This window comes from Drosophila eugracilis, unplaced genomic scaffold, assembly GCF_018153835.1.
Source record: "Drosophila eugracilis isolate 14026-0451.02 unplaced genomic scaffold, ASM1815383v1 contig_367, whole genome shotgun sequence".
Classification (NCBI taxonomy): domain Eukaryota; kingdom Metazoa; phylum Arthropoda; class Insecta; order Diptera; family Drosophilidae; genus Drosophila; species Drosophila eugracilis.
Genome location: NW_024573224.1, coordinates 5,798,295 through 5,823,716, shown reverse-complemented (window position 1 = coordinate 5,823,716; position 25,422 = coordinate 5,798,295). Strand labels below are relative to the sequence as shown.

General features: G+C 43.6%; 1 protein-coding gene across 4 annotated transcripts in view; it reads left to right on the top strand.

Moving 5' to 3' along the window:
- The window catches only part of LOC108115831 (nephrin), a 64,369-nt gene extending 40,103 nt beyond the window's left edge, over positions 1-24,266 (top strand). Inside the window, exons 6-18 of one of the 4 annotated variants that reach the window (XR_001772811.2) lie at positions 141-353; positions 636-805; positions 2,270-2,405; positions 3,715-3,851; positions 6,360-6,498; positions 8,220-8,368; positions 9,430-9,580; positions 10,461-10,687; positions 11,914-12,088; positions 14,698-14,965; positions 16,635-16,882; positions 18,096-18,462; positions 22,664-24,266. Coding sequence is in view for 3 of the 4 variants with exons in the window: in XM_017227423.2 (XP_017082912.2) it covers positions 141-353; positions 636-805; positions 2,270-2,405; positions 3,715-3,851; positions 6,360-6,498; positions 8,220-8,368; positions 9,430-9,580; positions 10,461-10,687; positions 11,914-12,088; positions 14,698-14,965; positions 16,635-16,882; positions 18,096-18,236; positions 22,664-22,728 (2,219 nt within the window). In the remaining variant the exon portion in view is untranslated. Of the gene's footprint in view, positions 1-140; positions 354-635; positions 806-2,269; positions 2,406-3,714; positions 3,852-6,359; positions 6,499-8,219; positions 8,369-9,429; positions 9,581-10,460; positions 10,688-11,913; positions 12,089-14,697; positions 14,966-16,634; positions 16,883-18,095; positions 18,463-22,651 lie in introns of all 4 variants that reach the window. The other 3 variants (XM_017227423.2, XM_017227422.2, XM_017227421.2) reach the window with 3 other exon arrangements.
- Positions 24,267-25,422: the final 1,156 nt, after the last annotated feature.

The window sequence follows — 25,422 nt, the reverse complement described above, 5'->3', positions numbered from 1 at the left end:
CACGAGTGTCAATTGCAACCGGTTGGAAGGATCCTTCATATCCTGCAGCACTATGGCTGAGAGGCCCGCATCGGGCTGAAAGCGAGCAACTGCTGGTATCACAAACCCATTGAGCGTTCTTCCATCTCCCTCTTTTGCAGGACGTCCCCCGCCCAAAGTCACCTGGTGGCGCGATGACACCGAGCTAATCGGCACCAGCCACACATCCGTGGAGGAGGGCACCCCCGTGATGGTTAATCAGCTGCTGATTGGAACCACCACGCGGGACTTTTACGGAATTCGCATTGAGTGCCGGGCACAGGGAACGAGACTGGTGGAACCGGTCCGCAAGGATGTCACCGTGCAGGTTTACTGTGAGTCTTCTCCCCCAATAAATATTTGCATTTCATTACATTTACTGGTCCGCAAGCAACTGGCAAGCGAAAGTTTTGCATTTCACTTAAAGTCATGAAAACATTCGTTTATTAGTGGTCTTGTTGACCAAAAAGTCATTTTACCTTTTACCCGAGAAATAAAATGAAGTCAAAAATATTTAAAGATTTTCTTTAAAGTTTTAAGTCTTGAGAAAATCCTGTAGTTAGCCCTTAAACAAGATAGTAACGATTAACCCATCTAATTACCTTTTTTAATTCCAGTAAAACCTGTCCGCGTGAAAATCGCAACGCCCAACGACTTGCTGACCGCCGGACATCCCGTGCCTATTCGCTGCGACTCCTGGGGCTCATATCCTGCGGCCAAGATCACCTGGCTGCTGGATGGCGAGCCCATCCGGAATGCCGAGGTCACCGTGCACAGCGACAAGGAGGTGAGTGTATATCCTTGCCAAATTGCCCGAAATTGTCTGACTATTTTGAAAAGGGAGAGAGGTGGGGAGGGTGTCTAAGGGATATTGGGTGAGGAGAAAGTTTTCATTCTTGTTGCCGTTCCCAGGACAACGCAACTTTGTGCCGGAAAATTTGCTTCGAGCGTTTGACATTTGATAGCTGGCCGCAGTGCAGCAGGCACTTCTACACATATATAACGCTGTGCGGCGCTTAATAGCTCCAGATTCGGGTCCAACAACAAAGGCAACCGAGGCGACCACTGGGTGACCCTAAATGCGAGAAGGGCAAACTTTTCCAACAGCCGCAGAGAGACAAAAAGGAGCAGGGAGCAGGGTACGAACACAAGTTGACTCTCCGTCAGCCTCCGCTTCTTTGATGAACTGCATTGGCGAAAAGTTTTGGCCAAGCTGCACAAATTTGCACTCTATGGAGCCCCGTCCATTGATTCGGCTAATGTGGGAATTTTTATTGGAATTCATGGAGGGCCGACTCCACAAACTATTTGTTAGCAAATGGTAGCAATTTTTTTAACTGCAGCCCGCATTTATCAGATCCTTCTGCTGCCCACTGGTTTCTGGTGTCTCACTTTTCGGCATCCATTAGTTCCTCTTCGTGGCGGAACAGGCTGCCTTTTTCGCTTTCTAATTATGCCATGTAAATGGATAGTTGCTGCCAAACGTCGCCAGGCATTAGTCAACTCGTGCATAACCGACTCGACTTCGATCCCTGGGACAGATTTCCACACACGAGACAGAGAAGGAGAGAGAGAAAGAGAGAGAGAGAGGGAGTGGAAGTCCAGCGCTTGTTAGTTTTCCTGACCTGGCTTCGATTGTTGCCAAAACGTGGCTCGACTTTGGTCCTGGAGCTGGTTGATGTTGTAACTTAATACCCAGTTTGCCATGAGCTCCTCTGCACCGCACTGCCATCTCTGTTTCGAGGGCTCACTGGGTTCTGCTGCACAAGGACATCGGCTTAGCTCGAAATTCGAGTCATTATTTCCAAAGACCGTCCTGGAAAATGCTACTCGAGTGGCCACAGCATATACCCTGAGCTAACGAAAGTTGCCCATCAAACTAGGGCATATGACAGCACTAAAAGAGTTTAAATTTCACCGAAAGATATCTCATATTTCTTAGCCAAAGAGTGTATCATGTTAATAAGTTTTATCAGAGTTTTTAAATTATATAACAAACTGGGATTTTGTATCATAAATAATTTAACGCTTTCCCTAGAAATTGATGTTCCCCCAGGTTCGCAGAATTTCAAATTGTACTTTATAAAAAAATGAACTGAAATATTAAATATCTTTGGTAGAAGTTTCTGTGGCCTCAGGCTTATATTCTTGGTATTAAAAAGAATTTTGGTTCCTGGAAGATTTCCTTATTTTACCATCAGTAAGCCTTAGCTAACATGCTTTTCGTTTCATTTCCAATTATTCCACGCAGGACGGCAATATCACCACCAGCATCCTGACATTGAAGGTAACATCTGAGAACGATAATGCCGAGCTGACGTGTCGCGCCACGAATCCCTGGTTCTCCGGTGGCGCCATCGAGGACAAGCGCATCATCCGAGTGGCATGTAAGTACACACACAAGCACAGTATATATTCCTCCTATTGCGACAGGTGAACTCGGAACTTGTTATTAGCAGAGATGCGGCCTCTGGAATAAAGGCTGTTGGGTATTTGGGTCTCGGTCTGGGTCTGAATCCTGGGCCATGTCCAATACAGGCTTTTGTGTATTCTTAGCACAAGCTGCCCAGGTCCTGGCCTATTTCTGTATGTGTGTGTGTGTGTGTGTGTGTGTGTATTGGCTGGACCGAGCAAAGTCCAATTAGACGCATATTACGGCCAGAGCCAGCGTAATTTTATTAAGGCCAAAGGAGCCAAAGGATCCGGAGCCGAGCAAGTTGGCCGGAGGCCACATCAACCTGTTGGCCACCTCTCTCGCTAAGCCGCTTATAAAATGCAGTCAAGTTGACTTCAATGTCGTGTTCTTCGACTTGCCTTGATTAAATTTGCACCGTTATGTTTCTATTGCTCCTTTTTTTTGCTGGCCTCCATAATATTTGCAACATCCGCTTCCGGCTTCCGCTTTACATTACTCCCTCCACCGCTCTCGCTGAAGTTTCTTTGTATAAAGGAGGATGCACTTCGAGAAACAAGAAAAACTCTGTGGATTTTCAATATTCTTCTTATGTAGTTTGAGTCAAAAGAGCTTCTTTAGCTTATGAAAGTTTAAGCTGAGTTTAGTATTAAAACTCGTCTAGTGTATGAAATTAGTATTAATGCTGGAAAGAAAGGTAAAATCTGTTTGCATTACTTATGACTACATCTATTTTCTTGAAGTGTATCAAAATATAGGAAGCTGAATTACCTGCACTCAAATCAGGCCGGCAGTTGACTTGATTCGCCTGCTTTTCATTTTCTGCTGCTTTTTAATAATTCACCATAAACGTCAGGATATTTTTTTCTGCCGACCAAACAGCCCACGCCATTGACATTTGAGAGCCTTAGAATGAACCACTATAGTTCAGTACCTTCCCCATGCTCAAACTTCAGATGGTGGACAAATGACTGGCCTGGGCCAAGTGGCGCCGACAGTCTCAGACGCGTATTAGATTTTTACAACCGTAACTAATAGTCCCATTTGGCGTGTGGTCAAGAGGCCGTGCGGCGGGGACGAGGCCTCGTCTTCCACAGCCCCAAAAGGATATACAGATGTACAGCAGCAGCAGCAGCAGCTGGGGCTAAGTACATTACGCAATGCCGCTGTTCAGTTAGTTCACCTCCTGGGCCATTGCCGTTTATTATTTTGACTTTTATACAGCAATTCGCTGCGCTCATTAAGTCGGATGCCGCACTTACTTATTCGCTTGCCTCTTACAGATCCACCCACAGTATCGGTGCACTTGGCCAATGAGGATCCCAGCCGACTGGTGACCAGGGCCGAGGGACAGAATGTCACTTTCAAATGCCGGGCGGATGCCAGACCGCCGGTTACCAGCTACTCCTGGTTCAAGAATGTAAGTAAACCCACTGATTTTCCCACCCTATTCTTATCATCATCATCCATTTTCACAAGTCCCAGTCCTCCAGCCTCCCAACTCTAACGACCAAGGGCAGCTGACGTGTATCATACACTTTTCGAAAATTTTTATTATCAATTGTTGGTGGCCCCAAGGCGTCGACATTCCTGCGGCTCTATATAAGCAGACACTTTTGCGGTTTAATTTCATTTTGTCAGGATAGCTTAAAGCTGGAAAATTCCATGGCATTCCTGCTGGGCGAGGGATAACGACGCTGGTCAAGAAGTTCTAGAAAGTGGTCTAACAAATGCCTTGCTCATTTTTCAAACGTCTTATAATTGGCTCATGATGTCCATTGAAGTCCATTCGTGTTGCAAATTATTTAACTATTAATCATGCGACAAATAAACCGAAAGAGATTGAGATTGCCGCCCCTCACATTTCACCATTTTTGTGCTACATTTTTGCCGGTCAAACCATTGTTGACTAGCTGGCTGTGACTTTGTCTTGGGTTTTTATTATTAAACCGCATGATTCTGACATCCTTTGACAGTTTTGTCCACATGGTCACATCATCATTTTTCATAACTAGCAAAAACCATAAACCCGAGCTCATATTTTCTCTTCACATTTTTCTCCCTTTTGGCCGGGCAGTTAACAAATTGCCAAAATCATTTGGCAGAGGGATGGTAGAGTGGTAGGAGGGTGGTTTTCTAAAAACTTCTCTTTATTTAGGGCACTTTGATTTTTGATTTTCAGTTGGCCTTTTTCTGGTTATGGCATTAATAGGCCGAGGGAGAATGAGCCAAAGAATTATGAAAAACGACTGGCCAAATGTGCGCAAAAAAGTTCTAAAGAGCCAACTTTGTCACTTCTTCGAGTTGTTGGCCGTCAGTTTGCCGTATAGATTTTTATTATCAGAATGTTTTCCGCTTTTCCTTGCCATTTTCCAACGTCACCAACTTTTTCCACTGGGTCAACTTAAACTTTTTAGCCGGCGGTGAAGTGTGTTGCTCGTTCTCGTGCTCGGTAAATTAATGGAATCCCACAGAGGAATCAAATTAAAGCTGCTTTCGAGCGAATACACAAATGTGTTCTCCCAACTTTTCCTGTACGTCATTGTTAAATGCATTATTGCACAAGGTCCAATGCAATTACCGCCCACCATCAGGGCATCCATGGCTTTTTAATGAATTTTACAAATAATCAAATGATGCAGCATGGCCAATTTGCGGCGGATCTATAACGCGTGTGTTTCCACAGAGGGAGAGAGGAGAGCACCGATGGGCCCTGGTGCAAATTAGCTGTCAATGATACATGCCACATAGCATAGGCAGTAGGTAGTAGTGGGCGGTGGAAGGAACTTAAGCTATTTAAATTGCATTATTATTATTATTATTATTATTATGAATTAATTAAACGCATGTGCAAATGTCAGCCGGGATTTTGCTACTAAATGCATAATCGAATTATTCCGGAGTCAAGCTGTGCTAATGGAGCATTCGCTTTCGCATGGAGTCACTTGTCGGAATCGCCTGCGATTCGATATATATGATTGAATGAGCATTTTGGGTGCCGCCTGCCAACTGGCAAATGTCAAATGCTGAAATGCTAAATGCCGAAAAATACATTAATTTGATTTAATAAAATCCGTTTATTATTCAGCCCACTAAAATACCGCATTAGGCGGCGGCAACCGCAGAAATTGCCCAACTGTCCCACTGCTCCACTGCCAGTCGGACAAATGGCGAATAGCCAATGCGGGAAGCATTGGGTCCATTGTGGTTGCCATTTAGTGCTGCTAGTGATGGGGGTTGTGGGTCATGTGGTCACTCGACAATGCAGCCGGCACCACCGCAGATTGTGCCATCTAAGAACAGCCGGACAATACTTTTCGGCATATGTGATTGTTGAAGGCAAATGGGGGAGAGACCTCACAAATAAGATGTTAAATATGAAATAATATCATAAATTAAAATATTAAGAATTATATTTATTTTATTTTTAAATTGTATGAATGAATTTTTCTGTTCAATATATGAAACGATTTCTTTTAATATATAATATCGCCATATTATTCGTTTTTAATTTTTAAAAATAATGAAATGGAATATTATATTAGTTTGGGAATATTTTACAATCAAATTTATAGCCAACAGGCCAATATAAGAATGAAAATCTGAAATAAATGCACATCCAAAAAGAAGGAAATGTCAACCGCAAATTTAATTAAATGTCAAAAAGAATATTATCCCATAAATATATAAAAAGGAGTGTAAAGTCTTTCTGTATTATTTTTTGGTATAAAATTAAAAACGTTATACATAAAACATAACCAAAAGCAAAGGAAAAGTATATACTTTTTGTAGCCTGAGCTCTTAAGCTTAACCGCAGTTTAGAACGATTTAAACAGTTTGAATGGATCTCATCGGCTTCCCAACCGCTTGAAACCCCCCCAGAAACCAATTCAAAACCCGTAATAATATCCCCTTCTTCACATTTCAGGGCATGCGAATGTCGGGCGAGAGCACGGAAATAATGCACTTGACGCAGCTCGAGAGGGAAAGTGCGGGGGCGTATGCCTGCGGGGCCACAAATACGGAGGGCGAAACCCGGAGTTCGAGCCTCACTTTAAAAGTGCAGTGTAAGTACAAGTTGCGAAAATTTGAAATAAAATACATACAAAACTATGTCAGGGGATGGTGGTGGAGTGAGGATACGACGTGATGAAATAACATGGGAAACCGGAAACGGAAGCTGCAGAATAAAATCAAAATCAACAAGCAATGGCTGCCGCCGGAATAAAAGTTGCCAACTTTTTGGGGCAACAGCGGATGGGGAAATTGCTTAGAAATGATGCATGACCGTCGCTAACTCCATCTGTAACTGTCGGCGTTTGTTGCCCGCTTGTTTACAATTGTAAAATTCTGAAATTCGTGCTGCCACTGCCGCTGGCTCTGGAGCTGGAGTTGGCCTAAACAACCGCCATTGATTTATACACACGCACAGACAAAACTTTCGCCTATAAATTCAGCACTCGCAATTTTTCCCAAGCTCACCAGCGCCACAGAAAACTTTTCATAAACCTCACGGTCCGATTTTTCCGCAGCCTCGGGTCGAGTTCTCATGCCTTTTGGCCATTTTTTGCTGTGATTAATGTGGATTTCATATACTACTACTCGCACAAGCGATTTGGTTGCATAAATCAGAGGGAAAGCTGCACAATCGATGGAGTGACTCAGAGCCGCACGAGTGGGTCTTAAGTACACTATTTGGCCGTGGGTTCGTGTACCCACACATGGCATACAATCTTGAGAAAAGGATTCAAGAAAACGATGTTGCGTAGCCCCTTTGTTGGCAGCATTTATTGTGTTGTCAGCTTACAAGATGAAAAAACGAGTGGAGAAGAGAAAAGAAGTCTTTTCATGTTACCAACGGCGGAAAACCGGAAAACTGCCACGTTTCTTTGGCTGCCACTTTGACAATCTGAAATGCATTTCTGCAACCCGTTTCCCAGTGCCGTACGACAGTTTAAGTAGTTTATATTTGAAATTATGAAAGTTTCCCGAGAGTCGTCTTTGCATTGAGTTTGGGCTTTAGGTAACTTTGCCCACATTTGGGCTCACACACACACACACACTCTATACACACCACACACTCATGCCACAGCAACAAGTTTGCAGACGCAGACAGATGGCTTAAGTACTCGACGCTGAAATGCAGCCGACTTGTGATAAAAGCCAAGAACGTAGTAATGAAGCTTCGAATGCTTATCTGCCTTGGCGTGACTTACATTTTAAAGGCGGCTTTCAGCACACAATCTGGGATACTCTGATACTGGGATACTGGGATACTGGATACCACCACCACCAAGACTTCAGTATTCAAACAGACAGACACATTTTCCCTGGGGGCAAGGCAGAGCTTCCGCATATCTGCTCTCATTTCACAGCCAAGTGAAAGTAAACGCCGACTGACTCGCTTTTCTTCCGATACCTGGCACACAGATTTTCCCGCTAAGCTACACATAAAATAAATAAAAAAAAAGAAGACGACTGAAAAAAAACCTGGCGAACACAAACCTCCTCGTTCGTGAAACGGAAACATGTTAATTACTATGCTCAAGGCTATGTAGCTGGCTCGACTTCCCTTTGGATTCACCAACCTCCTATCTTGCCTCATATTTTTGTGTATATTTCGAGGGGGGAGGCTCTACATCTGCCCCTTATCCCCCCGAGAAATGGGCGGAGGTTGTTTGCTCTCCAGGGGGGTGGCTCAACGAATTTAAAATGGAAACTTTTTGCTGCCCAACAACTCGATGCCATGTACATTTATGAAGCTCACGATTTGCTCATCTTTTTCCAGTTTCCCCGCGCTGTAAATCGGGCACCGAACAAACCTCCATTGGAGCCGTCAGTCTTCACTCTATCCTGGTCAAATGCGAGGTGGATGCTGATCCACCGGACTCCGTGCGCTTCAGTTGGACGTACAACAATACCAGGAATGTGTCTCCGGTAAGTCAGCCTACAAGGACTACTACTACTTCTTTATACTACAGGGAAAAATAAGATTTTTGATTATACAAAAAAGAAGAAAAAGTTAAAAACGATTACCAAGAGCTTCCACATTAAAAATTATTATGGAGCTGTTTACTTTTCTTAAATTTAAATGTTTCGATTAAGAAATATATTTGAAAATCAAGTTCGAAGTTTTTTTTCTCGTGCATCAGGACTAGGCCAAAGGTACCTTGTCCGGATTCCAAACCGAACTTATTGTGTCTGTAATTATGCCGGGAAACGTGCTGCAGCCGGAGCTTGGGCCCGACTGTCGCAATTACTCGGAATGCCAGCCAGTAGGATCAAGTGCAGGAACAGGAGCAGGCGGGTTGGAAGGAGCCAAGTTCGAAGTCGGGTGCTATTAGCAGAACTTGTGCTAAATACTCGAGGGTTGTCTGGGATTTTCGTTCGACAATTCAGAGCAGACGAACAATGGTCGAAGCTGGGAATCGAGCGCCGTACGTGACTGAATTAAAATTTAATCAAAATGTATAAATTCGGAATGGTTGGAGAGGGGTGGCAGAACGGTTAGTGGGTTGCTACTACCTACGTTCGAGGGAATTTAAAATGCAAACCGTTTAGGTGCAAAGCAAAGGACTGCAGAGCTGGCAGAAAAAGTAAAGATAGATAGAAAAAATAGCTGACCAAACGAACCGAAAGACTTGCATATGTGACTCGACGGTTCTGGGACAGCTGTGCACCATAAATAAAGTAATTCATTTACCGCAAAAGTTATTTGAAAATCTGCACGAAAACCCGGATGGCCACAGGATGACTTATCCCGTCTCCAGTCCGATTCGTTTGCCTTGCAATAAAAACTTATTTGCCTTCAAATATTTATGCTCCGGTTCACTCTGCTCAGGATCCTGGTCTGGGAATCGTTTTTGGTTGGATGCTCTGGTCTTACTTTGATTTCGACTCGATTCGATTCGTTTCGAACTGCACTTGATCCTGCCTACGTTAGCACAATGAAGCCGCTCTAATCCCTTGGCTTTGGCCGTCTCCCCCTTACATTACAGGTGCTCAACTCAAGGATACAATCGAACGGACTGGCCAGCACGGTGACGTATCTGCCGCAGACGGACTCCGAGTTAATAACGCTGGCCTGCTGGGCCAGCAATGCGGTGGGCCGCCAAACGACGCCCTGTCTGGTGCACATCCTGCCGGCAAGTAAGTGGAACTGGAAGTCGAGAAGCCCAAGCCCGAACTTAAGTCGAGTCGAGGAAGTTGTTGCCACAAGATGCCGGCACTTACCTCCATCTTCGCCGCAATTTAAACAAGACTGGTGTCGGTATTGCCACCGGTGTCGGTGTTCTCGTCCCCCTTCTCGTCCATCTCTTATGCACACATAAGGATCTACTTACATAATTGGCGAGTGTGTGCCGAATGGAAGGAGATGTGTGGTGGATGGTGGAGGACGGGGTAGCCGGAGCGCCGGTACCGGTGTACTTTGCCAAAATGTTGCCAAATAATCCTCAGGTTGAATTGGCTGACGTTGCTGCAGGTCTTGGCCAAATTCGGTTGTTATTAATGCAAAGTAGGGGTGTGGTCTTGCACTTAGGAAAAGATTTATCTTCAGTCTTGGAAAGTTAAATTAAATTATTCAATTCTTAATAATATATAAATAATCCCTTATTATTAGATTACTTTCTAATTATCCTTAAGGATTGCTCGTCTAAAAATGTTTTCTGCTATACAAATTTTCTTAACTAATAACTCTTTTTCTGACCTTAAACCCAGTAATGACTTAAAGGAAGTAGAGAATATTTCCCAGAATAATTGAATCCTCCCCATTTTATGCAAGTCCGCCCTTGGGGTAAAATCAAAGCTGACTTAATAATTTTAAGGGCGTATCCGCACTCTTTATTTTTGTTTTAACGGGGCAACGCCTTCATTTGCGGCAAAGTGGCGCTTTAAGGCGACAGGAGCTGCTTTTAAATGCAATTACGGCTGGGGGGTGGCCAGTGGGCCATTAAGCCCCGGCTTGTCTATGACTATGACTAACTGCTATCTGGATACCCTCTTCTTCTTTCCCGTAACTTTTCCATAGACACTCCGGAGGCACCAAAGGCCTGCGAGTTGCGCAACGACACTGTCCTGGAGGTGGTTTGTGTGGCAGGCAGTGACGGCGGCCTTTCGCAATACTTCATGCTGGAGGTGGTGGGCGGCGACCCGCTGTACGCCGGTGATCCAGGTGGATCGGTGGGACAAGGACGAGGTCAGTTCAGCGAGGCTATTGGCCTGGGCGACAACGAGATATCCACTCTGAATGATCAGGTGAGTGCAGCATCAGCAGCAGCGGCATCATCAAGAGCTGTAAAATTCAGTTAGTCTAAGTTGATAAGTTCCGTCAGGCTAAAAGTAAATTGCTCAATTAAATTAAAATTAACTCACGGTTCGGCGGACAGCCAGCAGCTAAAAACAGAAGCAGCAGCTACACAAACGGAAACAGAAACAGAATCTAAAAGATTTAAAAGCGCCGGGAGACTGTTAGAGGCAATAATTCACTTGAAATCCATATGGTCAATTAGTGTGCATGTCCTTTGACTTTTCTGCTTGAATTATTAATAAATATTTTGGGGCGACCATGGCGGGGCATTTCTTCAGCTCAACTCACTCGACTGTAAAAGGGACAACATAATTAATGCTGTGAGTCGTCCTTACATGGTGGAATGGGTGCTGTCCCTAGGTCACCCTAATACCCTTTGTCCAGACTCCAAGGGAGAGTGCATGCTGAGTTATTAAATTATCTCTGTCACTCCTAGATGAGAATATCATATGAAAATTTCATTTCATTTCGTTTGGCTGCTTTCAACAGCCTTGATGAAGCGCTTGCCGGGTGAGTTTATTAGCAAAGTAGCCAAGCGCAAAGCTCATCACGAGGATGGTCATGAAAATGAAAATGGAACGATGATGATGATAATGATGATGATGATGATGTCGACTATGACCATGATCATGATGATGATGGCTGGGCAGCCCCGACATCATCTCCGGACTCTGACCCACGCGTTGGTCCTTTGGCAGGCAGCTTTAAAGTTTCATGCTAGATAAAGGACACACACATTCGCACGGAAAACGAAGGGGGGATGGAGGCAGTGCAGAGTGAGGTTGGAAAAGTGCCGCAAGGACAACATAAATTACTTACGCTTACTTGAGTGGGAATTTGTGCGTAACCAACGAAGCTCACTCGATTGTGTCCCATTACGGCAAACGGATATTCAGTTTAAAATTTCAGACACTGTCCTGTTTCTGTTTCTGTTGCTGTTTCTGTTACGGTTTCTCCAACGGCTACTCTGGCTGCAGAGTACAGTTGTGCCTTCGTATTTTTTAAGCATGAATAATTATTTATGCGTTGGGTCTGCGTTGGGACTGAAAAGTTAAAAATACATGGCATACTTTGCAGCGTATGGCGAGTGAATTATAAATGCGCTTGTTGTCATGCTCGCATCCCAAATCAGCCAAATATACTCATATCTATATATATATATATATAATTCCAGGCGACATCTGCACCCATCTTCCGCATGCAGGAGAACAGTCCACAGTTTCGTTTGAATAATTTAGAGCCGGGACGTGAATATCAATTTTTAGTTTACGCCGTCAACGCCAAAGGACGAAGCGAGCCGCCGGTGGTGATTGAGAATGTACGCGTGGCCGCCCAACTGGGACCATATGGTGAGTACCCCAATCCCTCGATCATGTCCTGTTCTGTCCCCAAAAAAAAAAATAAATAAAAAAGCAAACACACACCCAGAAACTTGACAGTTGAGAGGCGGAAACTGAAAAAAAGGCAGGACTCTCCTGCTAATCACATAAAGAGCACAAGTTATGGCCACCCGAGTAGCTAGTTTGTGGGTCACTTTTTTACCCAGAGCCGATAAAATACCCAGTGCCTGAAACTGGAACTTGAGACCGAGACCGAAGCCGAAACTGAACCTGAAACTGTGAACCCTTGAACAGCTGAGGACGGAACTGTCTAATTCAACGCTTGACTGCATTTTCAAATCAACGCAAGTTCGGGGAAATCGTCTTCAATCAGCCGCCGCGAAAAGTTCGCACATGGCGTCATTGGGAAGCAGTCCGTGGAGCGAAAGGAAAAGCAAAAACCTGAAGGAGAGGCCTGAGAGGATTCGGTTCCACCCCGAGGACGAGACGCCCTTTTCTAATCCACTGACTGAGTTATGCAGTGGAGCGGAAAGCATTTCAGCATTTTCCATCAATTCTTTGAGTGGGGCACACGCATATTACGTATACGCAGGGGCGTGCCACAACAGCCTCTTCATTTTGCTCCTGCCTAACGACATAATGCGACTCTGCCTGTCTCTGTGTGCGTGAGTGTGTGTATAAATGAGGAGTGTGTGTTAGTATATGTATGTGTGTGAGTGCCTGGGTATTTGTGAGCCAAGCGTAAGCGGAATTGCTTCAATTTTCGTTTTGCTTAACGGCCACCGTAGACACTTTTCTTTTATTGTTCCTTTCGCCATTCTCAGCTCTCAGCTCTCTTTCAGAGCTCACACACAACTACGAGCACGACAACAATGTTGTCATTATTTTCATGCTGATTTTTATTTTTATCTGCATTTCCATTACCATTTCCACTTGCCTTGGCCATTTTCATTCCGTTCCTTGTGCGCTCCTCTCGCCCAGTTAGCCATAAATCACTCATATTACCCGATTTAATGGGGCTAATTGCATTTGATACGCAAATGTTCGATTAAGCGCACTCACTAGATTTTCGGCGCAGTCAATTCGCTGGCAAAACTTATTTACATGAAACAACAACAGCTGCCCGGAATCCATGGCACCTCGACATTTCCCCGGAGTTACTTATGTATGTTAATGGCGCTGCCACAGACACACACACACACACACACACACAGACAGACTCGTAAATTCGGCCTCTGTGATTACACAACCGAGACTATGGACTCCGGTTTTTCGGTGGCTGGGGATCCTTCTAATTTATGCGCACTTTTAACAGCCAACCTAGCCCACGCAGATTTTTATTTCGGTGGGCATATGTGGGCCCATAAATTCCATAGCCGTAGGCCGTCGTCGCCTAAAAACCGTTGCCACCTAACCGGATTTCGGGAAAATAAATAAAATGAAGGCAAATCAGCTGACGCTGATTTAAATCAGTTTACGCAGAACTCATCAAGAGAATTTATTACACTTTGTGCGGAGGAAAGGAAAACGTGAAAAATATCAGGAAAAAGTGGCCACTTGAGCTCGAAAAAAAGCATCAAAGGCAAATAAATAAGCAAAACAATGTAAAGGAAGGCGAAGCCAAGGCCGGAGACGGAGCAAACTGATTAAAAAACAGGCTAAGACGATGACGGAGATGCTGTGAGCCATGGCATCAGAAGCCAACCAATGCCGATCCAGTCCAAAAGGCCAGGCAATAACGAGAGAAGCAGCAACAAAAATTAAATTGAGCCGCAGGTGTAGGCAATTTCCACTCAAACGCTCACTTCAAAAGCCACCAGCCAGGAGAAAGGCCATGGAGCTGGAGCTGGATCTGGTATGGTGTTGGCAATGTTTCAATTCCGAGGCCGTTGCTTTGACGGCCCGCAAATGGAGCGGAAATGCTTGCCTGCCAACGAAAATCGTACGGGGGAGAGAGGGGTCTGGCATTAACGAATGTCTGGCATAAATCTTGCCCGGGGATCATCTTACAATCAGTTTGCCTTTTGGGGCTCTGAGCCTCGAGCTCCGCTCGCACATTATGTTGCAATTTCCGCTGGCTGGAAATCTAATAAATATAAACAATGCCTCACATGTTGCTCATAATTGCCAAAAGTGCCATCAGGTCTAATCGCTGGTAATAATAGGTGGCCAAAAAGGTGGGGTCGTGTGGTCTTTGATTTTCATAATTCCTCAACTACAGCAGCTAACTATTTATCATGCCCGCATGAGATCTGCTCTGACAATTTGGCTAATTTCAATTTTCAACCCAATTTCCCTTCTCATTCCCAATGGGGCCAAGGAAAAACACAATAAGCAAACAGTCAAAAGCAATCAGTTAGGCAAAAGAACACGGCACAGCAAAACAAATAAATAAATAAACGGCAGCGAGGCGGGGCAAACAGAAATCAGCAGGAGCATCAAACTAATTCCGAGCAAATAACAAATCATTGCTAGACCCCTGAAACTATCTCAGACTCGACCTACGACCTATGTTTTTGCACTGAAAGAAATGAGGACTGTGACCACCCTGTATTATCAACATTTTGTTGCCATTTTTCTCTCAGTGCTTTAATAGAATCGCCCATCTTTTCTTCCAGATGAATCCATTCTGTCCGAGGACCCAACGCCCGCAGAAACAACGCATCATGGAGGCGGTGGCGTGGGCGGGAGCGGAAGCTCCAGCGGTCTGGGCACCGGCGCCAGCACGGGCAGCGGTCCGGAGAAGCAGTCGACGCTGCTGATACTAGCCGCCGTCGTGGTGATAGGCGCCGTTGTGGTGACGTCAATTATCGTAGCCGGCATCGTCGTGGTCTGCCGGCACCGGCCGCGACCACCTGAGCCGCAGGAGGTGCGCAAGAGCATGCGGTAAGTCTGGGAGTTGGCCCTTTTTTTTCCATTCGGATGCTGGAAAAACTAATAATGAAATTGTTTGCTGTCGGCATGTGTGTGTGCAGAAATAATTAAGAAATTATTTATGTGAGGCACGTGACTGACAGCCGAGGATGAAGAAAAGCCGCGTGGGAGTGAATAGCATAGTGAAGGCATAGCATACTTTCTTGCGCATTTCTCCCTTATGCTTATTACTCAGAAAGTAATTAAATGACAGCCGCGCAGAATAGGGCGCTCAATCAATGGGTCTCTTACTTTAAACTCACCTGCCAGGGCGAAAAGGTTGAAAGGCGGCCCATCTGGACCCGGTGGTTAATGTTGGGTTCATTAAGGCGATCGCCTAAACAGTTTGAGGCCGACAATCGATTAGAGCCGAGCACGCACCTGCCCAGTAAATTATGCTTAGTCTGTAATTAAATTAATTAAACCTGCACCTGACGACGAGTAACTCGGGTAGTCAGCCTAACACAGGGCCAAAGTCCAATGGAAAACGGAAAAGAATGGCCGTAAACGAGGTCCGGAAACGAGGCAGCCGCACAAGTTGGAGTTTCCATTTAAGATAGGAAATCAGCGCTGTATCTGCGAAAGGGTCGCGCCCCGTGGGTGGATAATTAAGCAGCTGCTTAGCTGATGTACCCGCCCACTTTCGATCCCTTTGGCCTGCTGGCTAATGAAAGATAAACACACAGTGCAGCTTCTGCCCTTTAGATGGGGTAAGGGTACAGGTCGAACGTCGATGGTTTCCACCCTTTTTTCTTGTATTCCAGCTAGCGCACAGCCACACTGATTGCTCAATAATGAATTCGGGCAGCCACTTCAAAGCGCAATCCAACGAAATATTAATTATAGTTGCCGAAAATAGTACCCAGGCACATCAAAGCGAACGGCATGCGGGTCATTAAATGGTCATCACAACTGTCAAACGCGCTGTGCCATCGGTTCCGCGCATAAATAAAACCATGGTGCACCTGTGTGTCGCCACCAATCAACCCCCTCTATATAGACCGCCCATCGCAACTTTCAGTCGCATGTGCGTCTATGCATAAATTTTAATGATTTGCCTTTTGCGGCAAAGTATTAGTGCAAATATTTGATGCGCACGTGTGCGCGAATCTGACTGATAAGAGACGCAGTTGGGGAGTGCGGCGTAATTAGCTCCACTGGCGGCAATCGGTTTATATTTAATTTACAATGGACCATCGAGCAGGCTGATTAAAATTCGAGGGTCCTCGAGAGAAATGGTAATATTTTTGCCAATATTTATCAAATGCCAAATGCGGAGTTGTTCGGCGAAAAACGCATTAAATCCGCTTTGAAAAGGAGCTTCACGCGAACATTGCGCATCCGCCGTGTGCACCGACAAGCCAAATGAATTTATTTTATTTTCTGGTTTTGCCAGCCTCCCATCCCCCAACCCGACGGCCATCTGAAAAGTTGGCACAGTCGTTCCCCAGGTGATTTCGGGGGGTTTTGAATGTTGCTGTTTATATTGAAATTTGAGTCGCCTGAGAGCCGGCAGCTGGTTCAGTTTGTCCAGTTTGCTAAGCTCTTTCGTCGCACCTTGGGAACTATTAGCCACTAAACTTTTTATTCCCTGTATTTTTCAATGCTTGTGTTTTTCTTTTTTGCTTCTGTACATTTTTAGGCCTGCGAGAAACGATGTGCCAAGCATGTACATCGAGGAGGACGAGCTGAACGAGCTGGAGGAGGGAGGCGGACGAGCGGCGGATATTAGGGCACGAGTGGCCCCGCCCAATGCCCACCTGTGCGGCGGCGGTGGAATGCCGATGCCTGGAGGAGTGGGGTCAAGTGGCGGTGCCATTGTGGGTGTGGCCGGACCCCATCACTACATCTCCGAGAGCTTCATCCAGTATGCGCAGCCCAGCCTAAACGGTACTATTCCAAAATCTATACTCAACAAGCTGTAGTAGTAGATGTAGCCATATATCCGTAGTCCTAGTCAAGTAGTCATCAATTTATCAGTCAATATATCTATGCATCCATGCTCTGCGATTGCATCCCCAATTGGTTTGCTCAAGGACTTTTGAGTTGCGACTCGAGTACGCTCTCGATATTAATTTGTATTTGTATTCGTAGCTTTAGTTGATTGATTTGCCCAATTGAATTTATTGCCTTATGTAAATAATAGTTATCTTGCCTGTATATACACACTTATCTATCTATGCACACCAACAGCACACAAACACGTTTATTTGTAGCCATTATGTAGATTAGTTTAACATCTTGTTTAGTCACATTGCGAAACGAATAAAATGTCAAAAGCGTTTTGCGGAATGCACATGGACACGAATATATTTTTAACCTAACGAACAGATTGTTGGTCATTCTTGTTTGGCGCATTGTTTTGATTATTATTTCATAATTGTGCGAAAATATAATTTCTAGTTAAGTACTTGGCATGTGAGTAGTTTGCTTGTGGCGAGTGGCGCAGGAGATCAACGCACCACATGTAAAACAATTAGGTTGGCTTGAGTTCGCGCTAATGATGCGGTTGAACAGCAAATTGGTTGGCAACTAAAAACTAATGAAAACGAGCACATGTAAATGAAAAACTAATTGCCCCTCATTTAGCATTCACAAAAGTAGCTTATGACATACGAGTACACACACTTTTCTAATTAGCGCAGATCAAAGTATTTAATTTCGTTACATTTGCATTGAATCGGTCTCGATTCGAATCGATTTCGATTTCTGAATGAGTTGAAGCGATTAAAGTGATTAGTTCAAGTATTTGGAAGATATTTCGCATTAGCCGGGCACCCAATTACCTACTACTACTACTCCCGCCTGACATAGTCCTATATAGTACTACACCTCACTCTATCTCTATATCTATCTCAATCTTTATATTTCTGCCTTTGAAACTGAACTATCTCTGTAGGTAGCGAAACACTGTACTCCAACTCCACTGTCCACTCGCTTTCCAACTGTCTTAATCCTCGACTTGAAGTTGTAAATACCTTGCCCAGTATTTAAAGCAATGTAGTCGCCCCACAAGTAACCGAGTACATCCGAGTTCATCCGCAGCGTTGTCCTTGCGAGTGTCTCCTAACTCCTAACCGTTCCATGTTATCCATCCACCCAGGCGACGTGCTGCTGCCCCTGCTCGTAACATCCAGCCAGCCTTGCACCACCAACTCCACCATCTCGAGCATGGTCCTGGCCATGCCACAGGCGAAACTATGTCCTGATCCTGCGAGCCGTAACACTGCCTGGCCGCCCGAATGTATGCAAAGTAAATTTTATGTAACTAAATCTGTGCAGCAGGTCGAACGACTACGCACACAGGACCAAAACCAGAAACAGACAAAGATACAGATACTGAAACAGGAACAACTGCAGTTGCAACTGCAGCAGATGGGCAGTCATGTCTAAGCTGAGTTCTCTCTACTGTCGAATTTGGCAGTGGGAAAAGGCGGGGTAGTATGGTGGATTTGCTCCACTCCTCTCAAGTATTTTTAATATCCACTACCCCGAGAACATTGCTCCAGTCCCTTGCTCCATTTCACATTTTAATTTGTCGTCCATTTGGCATCCCAATTTACTTTGCTTGTTACGTTGCCACATCCCTGCACTCACATGTCTTTCATCTGATTTCCTTTATTCCCTTTGTGCATTTGTAATTATTTTGGCTTGGCTTTGTTGCCATGCAAATGCCGCAAAAATATCCAGAAATTTCCTTTCATTTGCGGCATTCCTCCTGATTTTCTTTGACGAAACTTGCTAACTCGGATTTAATGCAGCAAAGATAGCTTTCAACTGAATGATTTAGAGATATTAAATCAAAGCTAATTGAAGTATATGAGTTTCCTTCTTTTTTTTTTCCTTGTTGTCTTTTTGCCAGCCATTCGCTTGGCAAATCAAGGCTAGATACATATTAGACAAACGCATCGGAGAGTGCAAGCAAATATTGTTTTTAAAAAGGATAAATGCAGCATAGCCCCAAGACAATGGGCCAAGTCCTGGCATGGGCATGTTTGCTTAGTCTTTGTTTTTTGTTGACATTTCTGTTTATTTCTCTCTGGCTATATGCCGGGTTCTCCTAGACCAACACCCACAACGAATCCATGCCCCTTAGCACCCGCTTATGTATCACTCAATGCAGTGCCAAGTCCTTTTGGGATGAATCGCATAAATTTCGTAGCGCAGTCGACGCACTGGCAAACAAACATATGTACTATGTGCGTAAACATGCCTCAGACAGCAACAAATTTGCAAAATATTCAACTGCCGCTGTTGCTGCTGTTGCTTTAACCCCTTTATTTCCATGCCCACTCTATGTTTGCTGTGCGAGCTCATGCAGACTTTGTTTTAACTTTGAATTGCATAAATTTTAATTATTTCGAAAGCACTAAATTAAAACACAAAAATAAGCACAAAGGCACACAAACACCAGTGAGTTTCGCCTGGGCCTGACGTGCCGACATGCCGGGAAATGCAAATATTATTTAATGGGCAGATGTGTCGTATACGTGATATTATTGCTAACACTCTATCTCTGTTCCTCTTGGCACCCGATGCGGGGGTTCAAATGTCGCAAATTAGCTAAATTTGATTTTGTCAGCGATTTAATTTTATATTTTCATTACATTCAGCCTGTCCTTCCGCTCGTTAATATTATTTTATCTTTGTTTTTTTTTAACTACCCCACAGGCAGTGTATTTAATTTATGTACGCTGAGGGGTTGTTCGGCTGACATGACACGACACACTCACGCACTCCAGCAGCATATTTGTAATTCCCGCTCCAGTGCTGCCCTTTCACCCGGCAGAACGTAAACCAAGTCAACTGGCTTACAAGACACTAACAAGTAGGAGCGGTCCAGAAATGTTGTAGTTGTTGCTCCAAGACGCCAACAAAAAACACACAGTTTGGGAACTGTCTTGACTGGGATTACACTGAGCTGGAAAGCGGCTTAAACGACTCCATCGAATTCTGATTTTGTGGCAAAAACTATTAAACCCAATCGAGATTTTCATAAAAAAAAGAAGCAGGAAAAGAGTTTAGAAGTCTTTTTCCAAACATACAGATTGAACTACAATCTTGAGCTTTAATTAATCTTTTCTTTATATTATATATAATCCTTCCTCTATACTAGTTTTTTTACAAATAATATATTATTGAAAAATAGTTATGAACTTTTTCAACAGTCTCAAGCTAGAGTAGAAAATTTCCCCTGGCTGCTGCCTAGGAATTCATGGTCCCCACACTAACATAGCGATGCCAAATTGAAATAAAAAGGTCCTGGAAAGAGCAAAACGCTTCCAGCGCCGTAACTCAAGGCAAACAAGTGAGCCACTGTACGAGTTTACATAGCTGTACATATACGAGTATACGCACACACTCACGGCCAGGAAAAGACACCCATTCGCATCTTTACATCTCGGCAGTTGCTGTCATTAGCCAGCATTTTTAATTGCATATGCCAGTCTCGCGTGCTTCACCGTACAGGTGGCACTGGGAACGGGGACATTGGGGCATCAAGGGACTGAGCCAACGAAGGGCATATCCCCTAGAGCAGTCAAATTCGTTTGACTTTTTGTGCCCCACAGTCATCTGCGTATGGCGGTGGTGGTGGCAATGATGTTGCGATGGGATGAGTTGGAACTGTGCTTTTTGTGCACATTTGTTTCATTTCATGCTGCTCCATTCATTTTGCCCGGCATCTCTTTTTGTCTTATTGTTGCTGTTTGTCTTGCTGTTTGTGTGCGAGTCAAGAGTCGCGAGCGTCTGAGCCACGTTTGTGTGGCCTTCGTCCTTGCTAGCCGGGCTTTTTGTGTGAGTATTTGGATTGTAAGTAATGCGAGTGGGTTGTAGATTGTACGTTGTTGCCTGTTGGTTGTAGGTTGTAGGTTGTAGGTTCCATGTGCACTCCAGCGGCACTCGTCTAATTAGACAAAGTTGAGACCCAGCCACATAGCAGCCACTCGAAATGAGCACACGGCGCCATTTGCTGTGGCTATATACCACATGGTGGCATTATCTTAAGGACTCCTTAAAGCACATGTGTGTGTATCATCAGGCTTCGAGCTCTCACTTTGATGTCTCTGTCATGCCACAAAAAATGCCGCAGAATTTGCTTGAGCAACATTGTTTATGCGGCAGCAGAGGCATTACACAGGAAGAAATATCTTTTGAGGAATTACCAAGCCATGGGTTGCGACGGTAGCTTCTTCTTTAAGAGGATTGAAAAGCGACTGAAGTTTGAAGTATTAGCGTTAATGAATTCATTCGAAATGCAGAAATTCTGTGAAACTAAGAAAAGACAAATGATCGGGGAAATTCTGTCATTATGTTATTCTTAAAGCTACCAAAAGGTATAGGTGTTAAATTAAATATGGATTTATACTTTTTTGAATATAAAAATCCACAAAAATTATTCACTTAAAATTGTATTTGATATTTAATTAGCAAAATTGTATTTGATATTTAATTAGCAAACAGACCTAAATCCATTACTCTCAAGAAGATAAGTGCTTCTATACCGAAAGGGAAAAATAAAACCAAATGTTTTTCACAAAACTAGACCTCTATCAATATTTCTTTTAGTGCACACACGCACACGCTCTCCAGAAGCCTCAATGTCAACGCTGTTCATTCATTTGTCGCCGCACTTCCGTTTCCGTCCCGCTTTGTCCCCTCACACCGCCCAACCCCCTTTGGCACCATTCCCTTTAGAGGTTTTTTCCGCTTTTTGTTGGGCCATCCAGGCTGGCAACATTTTTGCGACTTTTGACATTTTTTAATGCTGTCAGGCATGGCGTGAAAGTAAACGTGAAAGGCCACAACCTACCGAACACTCATACACCCAAAGACACACACACGCATACATAGACACACTAGAGAGAGTTGCCTTAGTTTGTGCGTCTTTATGGCTCAAAGACGCCACACAAATGTGACATAAAAGGCGATAATAATAAAATATCACAGGGTGCCCGGGCCGAGCCACGTCAAATAAGAAACTGCAAAATCGTAAACAACAAGCGCTAGATGGCGCTCAAGATTCACTTGGGTCCCCAGCTACACAATAAGTCGGACCACAATAAAAGCCCAGGCGACTCGACTCCACTCGCACATAAATTCCCTTGAAAAGTGCCATAAAAATTAAGAAATTGTTGAATTATTTTACGTTTACGAGCGGAAAGGAAAAAGTGGAGGGAGAGCAAAGTGAATATTAATATTGAAATGTTCCAGCGTTAAATGTTGTTGATGCTTGGTGTCGATGTTTCTGTTTCAGTTTCTGTTTTTGTGCTCATTGTTGTGCTGTTTTATTAGATGCTATTTATTTTGTTATCAGCGCACAGTTGGTCACGCTTTCGCTACTTATTTGCTAATGGTTCTCCATGATTTTTTTTTTCTGCTTTTGCTTTCTGCTGCTCAAATAATAATTTGCAACTCTGTTATGATGTCATTTTGCAAGTGTTGTGAATCTCAAAAGCAATAGCAACAAACCAAACAAGCCAAACTAATCGGTATAAACATTTTGCCTTTTGTTTCTCTATTCCTGGACACACTCACTCATACACACACACACACTCATTACTCACACTCACATGAATTTATGTCTCACCCACACATTTGCCCATCCTCAAAACACATATGCCATTGTTGTTGATTTTGTTTTATACCAACCAACCAAAGTGTATATTGCAGACCCGGATCTGATATTGCCGCGCGGCGAATTGGAATTTACGACCCTGGATCCAACGCTGAAGTAATTGTAAAAAGTAATAATAAATATCTACCATAGTCAGCCACACACACACATACAAGCACACACACACACACACAAAGGCCTCATAATTCACGGGCATTTCATTTAACATAGCTGTAAATTTTTAGCATAAATTTAAATGCATTAGCGTAAAAAGGTAACTCGTATTGCGTAATGTTTAAGCGGAAAGAGATAAAGTTAAGCCATTTTGTAATTGTCAGAGCCATTAAGTGTCATACGAACTGCAAATTGCGAATGCAAAATCAAAATGTTAAGAACCCAAAAGCTGCGCTATAAATACGCTACAAACTTGTAACTGAAATCAAAATATAAAACTTGTAAATAAAACAAATACAAAACAAAACACAAACTACAATACACTACACTACATAGACACTCATTTTGCTGTTGCACCATCCACTGTACATAGAGAACGGGCAAACATTAATCAAACTGCATTTAAATGTTAAATATTAATTGTAATTAATGAACAACTAGCCCGTAAGCCAGCGTAGTTAAGTAAGCTGTGTGTATTGAAAGTGTAATTAGACTCATAGAGCCAACTAAGAGTTATTGGCCAACAGATACGAGTGCTGTACAAGGTATCTATCTATCTGCCGCCTCGGATGTGTGCAACTATCTGGGCGTTGAGCCAATCGAAGAGCCGTTCATCAAATAATGTCTGCATAGCGATATAGGATTCATTAGCATTAGTTAAGGCCCCAACCAGTTGCTGTCCGGCAAAATTAAAATGTTTCAAACTCGAGCTCTTAAACTTTCCTGGGATCCAGGCCCACACTTTTCCGATCTGAACTGACATTTTTCGTCGCTATTTATGGCAATTCCATGAATATTCTATTACCACAATAAGCCGAACCGTACAGAAACGTAACGGCAAAGATGAATAACAACCGAAAAACAAACAACAGCCAACAGCCAAGTGGGCGATGTTCGAGTGCATAATGAATAAATGTCGAGTGAACAGCCAATTCCCAGAGTCCTTAACAATTCCACTCACACAGGACCTCTAGACGCAAACTACAACGCAAACAATAAATGCGAGTTCAGTGTAAATGTTATAAATAACTAAAGTAACCGAGCAAAAGTACGACATAAAAATAATAATAATAATAATAATAATACGCCATACAGTTTACACAATACTCCAATGTAATTCGAATTCTAATTTCAAATATACAAACATAAAGTGAAATGGCAGACTAGCAAAATATACTGTGCGTATGCGTAATAAAATAAATTGATATATATATATATATATAAATATATATAGATACATATAAATGGAAACACCGGGGGCAAGCCATCCGTTTGCCCCCGCATGTCGTTCTCTGTCTCTGTCACTCTGGACAAAACCAAACTGATTGTTTTTAAGCAAAGTTAGATTTATAAATAAATTAAATTTAAAAACGAATGAGAAAACGCAAACTTAAAAGTGAAATACATTAAAAACTAAGTCGAAACTACTGAGTGTGTTAATAATAATAATAATAATAATACCGAATACTGAATAAATAAACAAGATTCAAACCAAAAGCGAGAAGCCTTTTCAAATCAATTCCAATTAAGCCGCCGATTTGGACATCAAAGCGAAGATTAATGCCGCGACTTGGTCCGTTCGGATCCTGTTTGCCCAACTTTGGCCAGGGGTTAAGTGTTATTAATGCGGAGCAAATCCTGCGGCGCTGCAGACGGGGATGCAGCCTGATTGCCACTTGAGGCGCGTAATCGAAACATCGGCAAGGCGGTCGGTCAATGGAGACCGCCTTCATTACTTTACACAAGCCAAGGAGGTCCTTTGCCGCCTCCACATCCATCTCCTGCTCCTTTTACTCTCCGCATTTCCATTGCCTTTGCCCCAAAGCCAAACACGAGCTGCCCGCCCCAAAAGCCGTGGATTCGAATTAAGGCTGTAAAGCTTGGGGGGTGCGGGAGGATTGGATTGAAGGATTTGGAGGAGGCATTGGGACGGCCTTGGCATGCACAGGAGATTAAAACAGTTGGAGGGAAATTTGCAACGCCAACTCCCAAGAAGGTAAAGTTTAGCTGGGGAAACTTTCAGCAAATGCAAGTCTGTTTGTCGTAATTTGTTGCATACTTTTTAGAACACCAACTTGGATGCCGGGCAATTCAAACTGAGTGGGGATATCGATTGGTAATGAAGCGCCCACCTTAATTTACTTCAAATGTTATATTTATTCATTAGCTTTCGGTAATCGACTGCTTAAGTCTAAGTTACTGTTTCAATGATTAACTAAACTTTATAGGTCATCCCTTGTTTTCAGAATATCTTTTAAAATGAAAAGTTTTACGAATGCCCTGTTCTTCGTAATTGGTTGCACAGTTTTTAGAGCTCCAACTTGGCTTGCAGACCATTCAAACCGAATTTGGTAAATCGATTGGTAATGGAACACCCGCAGGAGCTTACCTTACAGATGCCAAGACATGCTCAAGCCAGAGCTTAATTTCAGAATGCTGCTTGGAATCTGCATTGTGGTCTCGCATTTTCAGTCCCCGCGCTGAAGTATTCCCCCGTAATTTGGGTTGGCACGTGCGGATTTACTTTTCACTCTACTTTCCAACTTACCTTCGCCATTTGCTTTTGTTGTCAATTTTATGGCGTTTTCATTTGCTGGCAAGCGCTTTCGTTGCAGCTTCCCTGGCAATTGCCAGGAATTTT